Here is a 10,708-nt window from a genome sequence, read left to right on the forward strand (position 1 = left end):
TTCCATTCTGGAGATCCACGGTAAAGGGGTTCCAAAAGTTAACCCCAGAATTTCTGAAAACACAATCCATCCCAAAGCCACAGAAGAGAAAATGGGTATGCTCTAGGGAAGACGGTAAAATGGAACACTCTAAAACAAGAATTACGGGCACGGTGGAGAGAATCGCCACATTAGAAGCAATGCGACCCCAAATGTTTGCCATGGTCAACTCTCTGCAGCAACAGGCATGCACACAACACACTCTAATCAAAATTAGGTAACAGATTGAGACCTGCCAAGAAAACACACACCACGCCAGTTACCTGATAATGCTTCAGGGTCCCATTGATGAGGAGGGCCGACTGCTTCTCCACCCTCTCCGAGATGGCGTGGGCCACCGTGTAGTAGGACTGGGAACCCCTGGCACTGTACTGCATGCTGTACTCATCGTCCACGTCTTGCTTGGCTGTCCTGGGCCACAGAAGGTGGAGAGTCACACACAGACAAGTTGGTGCATGAATGGAGAGCCGAAAACAGCTGCAGGAAGTACAGCTTTATTTATCACCTACTTCATGCCCGGCAGCTAAAACATATTATCTGTAATCCTCGCGAAAAGCAAGCAGGGCAGACGTTGTAGTGACCATCCCCACTTCATGCCTGTGGAGAACTTCAGGCTGAGAGAGGTTCACGAATTTGCCCAGGTAACATGAAAGGTGGTGGCGTCAGGATTTGAACGCAGGCCCGCTCGACCTCAAGTGACTGCTATGAGCGTGAACTGTACACCTGCAGGTTCACACTTTGCCAGTGAAGCTGTCCTAGGCCCTTGAAGTACAAAGATAAATCCTATCCACAGAACACTGCCTAAAACTTGGAAGACAGGTGAGAGGGGGGCCAAAGGTGACATTAAAGAGACAGGAACGAGGAGAGGTCGTCTTCCACTTTCTATGTCTTGTTAACCAACTACTGAGTTATTCTACAGGCAGTGAGGGGCCACTGAGGGGGGTCTTGAAAACCTTCAGGGAAGAAACTGGGGGCAGACGAATAGAAGAAAGGCTCCTGAAATGGGCACACAGCCCTGGAATAAAAGGAGAAAATATCAGAATGCCTATTTCTGCTTATTTTTTTTTTTAATCTCATCACTTTAAAATGTTCTATTTTGCATAGCGTTTCGCCACAGTTTTCTTTTAACACTAGAGCTAAACAGGCAAAGAGCTGGTGGCGCAGTGGTTGAGAGTCTGCCTGCTAATGCAGGGGACACGGGTTCGAGCCCTGGTCTGGGAAGATCCCACATGCCGCGGAGCAACTGGGCCCGTGAGCCGCAACTACTGAGCCTGCACGTCTGGAGCCCGTGCTCCACAACAAGTGAGGCCGCAACAGTGAGAGGCCCGCACACCGCGATGAAGAGTGGTCCCCACTCGCCGCAACTAGAGAAAGCCCTCGCACAGAAACGAAGACCCAGCACAGCCAAAAATAAATTAATTAATTAATAAAAAGAAAAGAGCTGGGTAGGGGAGTCAGTGGCTGAGCAGCTACTGCAACGAGGACGTTTCTCACTTGGGGTTCTGGGCGGGTGTTGGCACCATTAAGGAAGGCGGGAAAGGCAGCCAGCTGGAGGGGAAGGTTCCACGTGGGACGGAAGCGCGTGACACGCGAGGAGCCCAGGAGCGAGGAAGTCATGAAGTGGGGGAGGGCGCAAGGGGGGAGCTGAGCAGTGGGACAGTCTGGTGGCCTCTGACGGCGGCGTTTCGGGGGGAGCGTGGGCGTGAGGTCGGCTTCCTTCCTTAGACAAACTTCTCTAAAAAGAAAATCCATAAAGCGCAACCCTCACGAAATGCATCTGCAGGAGACAAAACTCTGAGAGACACATACTCGATGATCTGCTTAGCGTCCTTCTCTGAAACCTCTTCGCTGTTTGGATCCAGAAGTATTTTGTCTTCAGTTTCCTGCCTACTGGACTCTTCCTCTTCATCCTGGGGAAGCAACAAAGATATGGGGGTGATTCCGTTTTAGCGAGGGAATCCCAGGGCTTGGCGACTTCTGAAAAGAGAGTGAATAGTATTCTACTTCACAAGTGAGGTGCACACAACTGAGGGGGGACGTAAACTTAACCCTTACTTACACCAGGCAATACCTACCTCTCCATCGCTGCTTACACCACTGAATGAAAGAACGAAAGGAACCCTCTGAGGATCCCCTGGAACCCTTGCTCCCAAGAATAAATATGTAAAAATCATGCCAGAAAGATGGATATTTATCATTATTTGGTCATCAGAGAGTCCTGTAGACCATATCTGCTCTTGCTAACTTAGTGACCTTCTATACCCTTCCCTCCAAAGCCAACTGAAGGGATCTTACTATTGTCCTTGTCTCTGATGATGCCAGTGGGCCTCTGATGGTCCCACAGGTCTTCACAGTGGAGAGACTGGAGCTTGTAAGCACAGGGCCTTCTGTGTGTGATTTCTGTGGCCACTTCACAGCCCACATCTCAGGCTATTTAGATTAAAACTGTCAATAACATGGCAAAGGATTCATCACCTCCCCACCTCGCAACTGTGTACTTCGTTCTGCTGGCCTGTTGAAAAGCTTCACTGAATATCCATAATGCCCACTACTACCCACTGGTGTTGAAGGCTGAATCCTTCCAGATAATCCAGGAGAATTTCCTTTAAAATAGGCTTAAAGAGAACCATGCTTTTCCATCAGGCTTGAATGAAACAATACAAACTGACATGATAGTAATGTTGAAAATCAAATCTATGACCACAGATCACTGAGCCACAAGGGGTAAACTTGGCACAGCTCTTTCACATCCAGGTGAGCACCGAGGCGGGACATGACTCGCCATGAGATGGGGACCTGGTCTCCGGACCCCCAGGTCAGAGTTCACTCTAGTCCCAGCTCTCTGGAGCTGTCTGCAGTTGCCAGTCTCAGGAGGGGACCTGTGGGCTGAGCAGCCTTCTCTACCTCATCTCTGTCCCTCCCTGGCTCTCAGACTCAATGAGAAGATTCTTCCAATGGATCATTTATGGGCCCATTCATCCGAGTAAACAAGAGACATTTTAAAAATTGATTTTGTAAGTTTCAAGTACCTCAGAGAAAAAGCAGCCTATTTAAAAAAAAAAAAAAAAAAAAAAAAATGCCTCCAAAAGCATTTGCTTGTTAACAGCACGCTTTTTTTTCTAAAAAAAAAAAAAAAAGTAACTTCTATTATCTTTCCTCTTTGCAAAAGCAGCAAGTGTCCACGGTAGATTAATTTAGAAAACACAGGTCCACAAAACAGAAGAAAATAACAACGGTCTTAAAATTCTGGTGAGCTGTTATTGGTAAGGCTGCTCTGCTCCGGCCATGGCATTCTTTGAACCAAGGTTCCCCTACACTGGTAAACACCAGATTTAATTACTATACGCTAACAATGCTCTAATACAGGAGATAAAAATCTTTTAATCCTTCTACTTGTAAGTGTTAAGGATTTTAAAGTTGATCTAAAAGATACCTTCATTATTCCTTAATTTCTATTAAAAGTATCCAAGATTACCATTTTAGGTTCTGGATACATTGAGTATTCCTTCCAAAAGACTGACAAATGTGGCTAACAAGTATATCCAAAGAATTCAAGCAAGAATCACACTTAAAGAAAAAACCCAAGAGGATCAATAAACCCATTAAACCAAGCGCATGTTGCCCTTTGGGTCTAAGTTTCCAGACTTACAGCTTCAAACAGGCCCACGGACTAAAGAACTTCAGACATTTTTAGGCTGTTAACCCTCAGTGTAAATGACTTAGAAGCATGGAATTGCCTTTCCCAAAGTAATCCATCTCCAATTTTCCTCAGAAGACCTTTCTACCATCTCCAATTTAATGCCACCTTCTCTCTTCTTGGTTTCAAATAAATCTAGAATTCACCAAGCTTCCACATTCGCCAGGAGCCCCCGAGAGGTCACTGTGCTACTAGGCATGCATCAGCAAAGCTCTGTCAAACCCTCAGCCCCAGCTGTCACCCGATGGCCAAAACTGGAGGACGAAGAGATAGAAGGACACGGGTGCTTCCCCGTGAACTTTCCAGCCAATGAACTCCAAACAGAGATATATACGTACCTCCTCCTCATAATCAGAATCACTCTCTTCACTGTCCGATCTAGGGGCAACTTCGTAACTACAAGAAAAGGAGTGGGAAGGAAGAGGAGGCTTAGCTTTTTAAATCATAAAACTGTGTGTGTGCGTGTGTGTGTGTTTATACACAAATATACGGCACATTCTATATACAAATGCAGGTAATAACTTTAAGCAGTTCAGCAAAGGTCATGCTATTTTAGTTCCCAGATTCTACAAGGACCACAAAAACCTAAAAAGTCAAAGAACACCAATAATTCTGCTTTGGTGCCATACCCAGGATTCATTTCCAACCAGGCATCCAGCTGACTTGCTTTGGGTGCTTCTGGGCCAAACAGGACCTTGCCGGTTTCTGTGTGAGTCACTTTGACAGGGAGGTCACTCATCTGGCTGCTCTCATCTATGGGCTAGAAAGGAGAAAAGACATAACACCGCTTCGGGTTAAGACATTCTCCCAATTCTGTGCTGGATGTTTCTCGGCCTTTTGGCTGCCCAGCGTTTGAAACCCTTTCCCGCGATTAGAAATTTCATCACCTGATGAGTCCTGGTGGGAAGTGGGAGGTCACCTCCTACCAAAGAAACTGAAATCACCAGCCTCCCTTGCAGCAAAAGAACTGGCACAAGACCTAAGCTCCACCAGCTGGGCTCATTCACCAAGGCTCTGAATTAGGACCTAGGAGGAAGCGGGGGCCAACAGGCACACTGGTAGGAGGGCAGACAACAGTGGCAGCAGTGCCAGTGCAGTGGTATTGGCTGTGCCCACTCCCGAGGCTGGCCATGTCCTCACTAAGCAGCTGCAGGGTACACTGCGGTAACATATCACTGAAATAACAGCGCAGTCCCCAGTCAGCTTCTCCGGGCTTCCAGAGTTCCGATGACTCACCCAATATCCTATTAGTATGTTCCCTTCTTACTTAAATCAGGCAGAGTTGATTTTTGTCATTTGCAGCTAAGAACCCCCAACCCCCAAATAATCCCCTCCAGATGAGGACTACTGCAAAGTCATGGTTTCAGAGAGAATAATGGAAACAAGGAAAAGGTACTGTAACTTGTATCGTCTCATTATGGCTGGTTTGGCTTCTGCAGAAACGACGTCATTTATCCAAAACCAAACCACCAGGTACCAAGCCCAACCATGCGGACCTGTGATAAAGCAAAAGGCTCTGCTCACTGGAAATCTGGCAAATTGACCAAGTCTGAGCTGAAGTTAGTTATTAGACTCTCAATGAAATACGGCTTTTGCTCAGAAAATTAAGAGAATAAGTGAAACTGCAGAGGCTGTGCTTAACCTACTTCAGAGAACGAAATGTTTAAAAAGGCCTAAAAATGGAGCAATCCTATGCAAATGAATGCTACTGATTACAGGGTGACTGTACTTCTAGGAGCAGGCCCCCAGGTGAGACGTTTAGGCAACCCATTAATTCCAAAGAATTTTTTCTAAATTACTCTCATTTGGAGTTAAATTAAAATGATAGGAAAAGCAGTATACTGTAGGTTATCTTCTAATACCTTATAGGAAATGACCACCTCCTTCCCCCAAAATATTGGTTCTTTCCCCCTTCTCCCTTAACAAAGCGCTGTCAGAATAAGAAACAATATATTAGCAATTATCCACCAGAAAAAAACTTACAAAAAAGAGAAGGCTTACTCCAGACAGTTTTTCCTTTTATGTGTGCTGAAGCAATGGTTGTGAACACCGTTACTTTGCATATGTCAAGACAATGCTTCTTCCTATTAACGTAGAAGGTCGTCTACAGGCTCAAGCGATAAAGCAGGAAATCTACCATTCGCTACCATCTCCCTTGGAAAAATCATATTCCATTATCTTGAACTATTATAATGCAGCTTGTTTTATTGTTTGTGTCATGCCTCAAAGAAAACTGGAAATCACTGTAGCTGGAATTAGAACTTTGGCCAAAAACACTGAATGAGCACAGCAGAATGTAATCAGAACATTATTTGAAAACAAACCAGGTAACACATCTACTTTGCCCACTTCAGCAAACAGAAAACACATGTGTTTAGATTAAAAAAAAAAAAAGGGGTATGTCACAGGCCCAAGATCAGGAGCTTATTTTCCCAGGAGACAACGTGAGATAAGAGAGCTATCACACTAACACATTAAATCTCTCCCTGTGTGCTTGTTAGTTACAGACTGATGTGAGGCATGCTTAAGTAAGGGTGGGTTTTTACAAATTAGGGTTGTTTCTAAGTGCTCTAATATATAGTATTCTTCCCCCATAACAGCCCACTGAGTGTTTCTTAGATATTAGACATTTATCCTGATCTTTTCTTTCCTTGTGATGAATTATAGTGGTTAAGTAACATTTATTGTTCAAGAGATTTCTGCACAGAATAGTGGTTTCAACCTTTTTCCTGCCACCAGGCTGTTCACATTCATAATACTTCTCGTGTGCACTGCAATTCCAGAAGGGGAAGAGACAACCCTCCACCCACCCCAATCCTCCAGGCAGATTAATCAGAATCTGTGAAAGGAGAAAGAAGTTTGAAACAAACGCCCTTCCCATCCTGCTCCGGGGGGGTGCCTGCTCGTGTGAATCACTGGCCAAGAACTTTTGAGTTTTCAGAGAAAAAAAACATCCAATAAATCAATCATTGTATTCTGGTGATTCGGAATATTGGAAATACTAGGAAATAAAATTTAGAAATACGTCGATGAATCTACAAATAGAAGCTACAGGGTAAGCCTACAGAAAATGGCAAAAAATAAGCTACCAAATACGCAAATTGTTTGGCTTACAGAGTTATGAAATTTCAAAGTAAGTGAAGGAAACTGGGTCATATTTTCTGCTTCTGTATCATCGACGGGGAAAATGTAATTATAGAATCACTTAAGATTTTTACACATTCTGTATATTCATAAACACATGCTTATATGTGCACAGACAATTTCTGGAGTGGTACATAAGAAACTTAGTATCAGTTGATTGGCAGTCTGAGATGGAAGATTACTTTTCAGTGTACCCTTTCATACTATTCTAATTTTCTACCATGCTAATGTACTACTATTTTTACTTAAAAATGAATAGCAGAGAGAAACCATATGATCATCTCAATAGATGCAGAAAAAGCTTTTGACAAAATTCAACACCCATTTATGATAAAAACCCTCCTAAAAGTAGGCAGAGAGGGAACTTAACCTCAACATAATAAAGGCCACATATGACAAACCCACGGCCAACATCGTTCTCAATGGTGAACAACTGAAACCATCTCCCCCAAGATCAGGAACAAGACAAGGTTGTCCACTCTTACCACTATTACTCAACATAGTTTTAGAAGTTTTAGCCACAGCAATCAGAGAAGAAAAAGAAATGAAAGGAATCCAAATCGGAAAAGAAGAGGTAAAGCTGTCACTGTTTGCACATAACATGATACTATACATAGAGAATCCTAAAGATGCTACCAGAAAACTACTAGAGCTAATCAACGAATTTGGTAAAGTAGCAGGATACCAAATTAATGCACAGAAATCTTTTGCATTCCTATACATTAATGATGAAAAATCTGAAAGAGAAATTAAGGAAACACTCCCACTTACCACTGCAACAAAAAGAATAAAATACCTAGGAATAAACCTACCTAAGGAGACAAAAGACCTGTATGCAGAAAACTATCAGACACTGATGAAAGAAATTAAAGATGATACAAACAGATGGAGAGATGTACCATATTCCTGGATTGGAACAATCAACATTGTGAAAATGACTCTATTACCCAAAGCAATCTACAGATTCAATGCAATCCCTATCAAACTACCAATGGCATTTTTCACAGAACTAGAACAAAATATTTCACAATTTGTAATGGAAACACAAAAGACCCCGAATAGCCAAAGCGATACTGAGAAAGAAAAAGAGCTGGAGGAATCAGGCTCCCGGACTTCAGACTATACTACAAAGCTACAGTAATCAAGACAGTATGGTACTGGCACAAAAACAGAAATACAGATCAATGGAACAGGATAGAAAGCCCAGAGATAAACCCACGCACATGTGGTCACCTTATTTTTGATAAAGGAGGCAAGAATATACAACGGAGAAAAGACAGCCTCTCTAATAAGTGGGTCTGGGAAAACTGGACAGCTACATATAAAAGAATGAAATTAGAATGCTCCCTAACACCATACACAAAAATAACCTCAAAATGGATTAAAGACCTAAACGTAAGGCCGGAAACTATCAAACTCTTAGAGGAAAACATAGGCAGAACACTCTATGACATAAATCACAGCAAGATCCTTTTCGACCCACCTCCTAGAGAAATTGGAAATAAAAACAAAAATAAACAAATGGGACCTAATGAAACTGAAAAGCTTTTGCACAGCAAAGGAAACCATAAACAAGACCAAAAGACAACCCTCAGAATGGGAGAAAATATTTGCAAAATATTTGCAAATGAAGCAACTGACAAAGGATTAATCTCCAAAATTTACAAGCAACTCAATATCAAAAAAACAAACAACCCAATCCAAAAATGGGCAGAAGACCTAAACAGACATTTCTCCAAAGAAGACAGACAGGGCTTCCCTGGTGGCGCAGTGCTTGAGAGTCCGCCTGCCGATGCAGGAGACGCGGGTTCGTGCCCCGTTTCGGGAAGATCCCACATGCCGCGGAGCGGCTGGGCCCGTGAGCCATGGCCACTGAGCCTGCGCGTCCGGAGCCTGTGCTCCGCAAATGGGAGAGGCCACAACAGTGAGAGGCCCGCATAACGCAAGGAAAAAAAAAAAAAAAAAAAAAGAAGACAGACAGATGGCCAACAAACACATGAAAGAATGCTTAACATCACTAATCATTAGAGAAATGCAAATCAAAACTACAATGAGGTATCACCTCACACCAGTCAGAATGGCCATCATCAAAAAATCTACAAACAATAAAGGCTGGAGAGGGTGTGGAGAAAAGCGAACCCTCTTGCACTGTTGGTGGGAATGTAAATTGATACAGCCGCTATGGAGAACAGTATGGAGGCTCCTTAAAAAACTAAAAATAGAACTACCATACGACCCAGCAAACCCACAACTGGGCATATACCCTGAGAGAACCATAATTCAAAAAGAGTCATGTACCACAATGTTCACTGCAGCTCTATTTACAATAGCCAGGACATGGAAGCAACCTAAGTGTCCATCAACAGATGAATGAATAAAGATGTGGCACATATACACAATGGAATATTACTCAGCAATAAAAAGAAATGAAATTGAGTTATTTGTAGTGAGGTGGATGGACCTAGAGTCTGTCATACAGAGTGAAGTCAGTCAGAAAGAGATAAAGAAATACCATATGCTAACACATGTATATGGAATCTAAGAAAAAAAAAATGGTCATGAAGAACCTAGGGGCAAGACAGGAATAAAGACACAGACTTACTAGAGCATGGACTTGAGGATATGGGGAGGGGGAAGGGTAAGCTGGGACAAAGTGAGAGAGAGGCATGGACATATATACACTACCAAATGTAAAATAGATAGCTAGTGGGAAGCAGCCGCATAGCACAGGGAGATCAGCTCGGTGCTTTGTGACCACCTGGAGGGGTGGGATAGGGAGGGTGGGAGGGAGACACAAGAGGGAAGAGATATGGGAACATATGTATATGTATAACTGATTCACTTTGTTATAAAGCAGAAACTAACACACCATTGTAAAGCAATTATACTCCAATAAAGATGTTCTAGGGGCAGGACAGGAATAAAGACACAGATGTAGAGAATGGACCTGAGGACACGGGGAAGGGGAAGCTGGGACGAAGTGAGAGAGTGGCATGGACTTATAAATACTACCAGACGTAAAACAGATAGCTAGTGGGAAGCAGCCGCATAGCACAGGGAGATCAGCTCGGTGCTTTGTGACCACCTAGAGGGGTGGGATAGGGAGGGTGGGAGGGAGACGCAAGAGGGAGGGGATATGGGGATATATGTATATGTATAGCTGATTCACTTTGTCATACAGCAGAAACTAACACACCATTGTAAAGCAATTATACTGCAATAAAGATGTTAAAAAAAAAAGAATAGCAGAGTACAAAATAAAATCAGTATACACAGAGAATAGTGCAGCAAGGTATGGCAGGGTATCATTCAACAGAACACAGCAGAAATGGATGCAAAATCCCTTACCTCTCCGTCTGGTCCCAGGGCAGACTCCTCCCCCTCCGCATTTTCTTCAGCCTTCTGCAAAACAATGTCAAATGTTACATGTAAACCAAAAAAGTGGGTACAGTAAGGACCTCATGGCAACTTGGTGGTATATAACAGTAATTCATTACTGCTTATCATCATCCAACAAAGCTTAGGAATTAATGCCTTTTCTTTGTGTTTCTCTTCACTCTCTGAGACAAGACAAACTGTGTACTTTATTGGCAACTTGCAGGGGGTCAGTGAAAACCGGGTGTGACTCAGGCCTGGCCCGCTAGAGGTGGCTGGACTGTGTCTTCCAGGACCCCAACAGCTTACGATGTGGCAGCATCGGGACAGAGGTCAGAATCCCAAATGTCCTTGTGTTTGGCACTATGAAGACAAATCCTGACATAATCAGCTCAATTTTCCCATTCCCTTAGCAAGTTTTCTAAAAATGTCCCCTCAAGAATGAATTCTGAA

The 10,708-nt window shown here is 43.4% G+C and overlaps 1 protein-coding gene across 1 annotated transcript in view; it reads right to left on the reverse strand.

Moving 5' to 3' along the window:
• The window catches only part of SMARCA2 (SWI/SNF related BAF chromatin remodeling complex subunit ATPase 2), a 161,112-nt gene that overhangs the window by 110,800 nt on the left and 39,604 nt on the right, over positions 1 to 10,708 (reverse strand). The window contains exons 9-13 of the mRNA XM_007466755.1: positions 10,229 to 10,279; positions 4,366 to 4,496; positions 4,075 to 4,132; positions 1,849 to 1,949; positions 303 to 450 (exon numbers count right to left, since the gene is read on the reverse strand). Coding sequence (XP_007466817.1) covers positions 303 to 450; positions 1,849 to 1,949; positions 4,075 to 4,132; positions 4,366 to 4,496; positions 10,229 to 10,279 — 489 coding nt within the window. The remainder of the gene's footprint in view (positions 1 to 302; positions 451 to 1,848; positions 1,950 to 4,074; positions 4,133 to 4,365; positions 4,497 to 10,228; positions 10,280 to 10,708) is intronic.

Source organism: Lipotes vexillifer, unplaced genomic scaffold (genome assembly GCF_000442215.2).
Source record: "Lipotes vexillifer unplaced genomic scaffold, Lipotes_vexillifer_v1.1 scaffold948, whole genome shotgun sequence".
Lineage (NCBI taxonomy): Eukaryota > Metazoa > Chordata > Mammalia > Artiodactyla > Lipotidae > Lipotes > Lipotes vexillifer.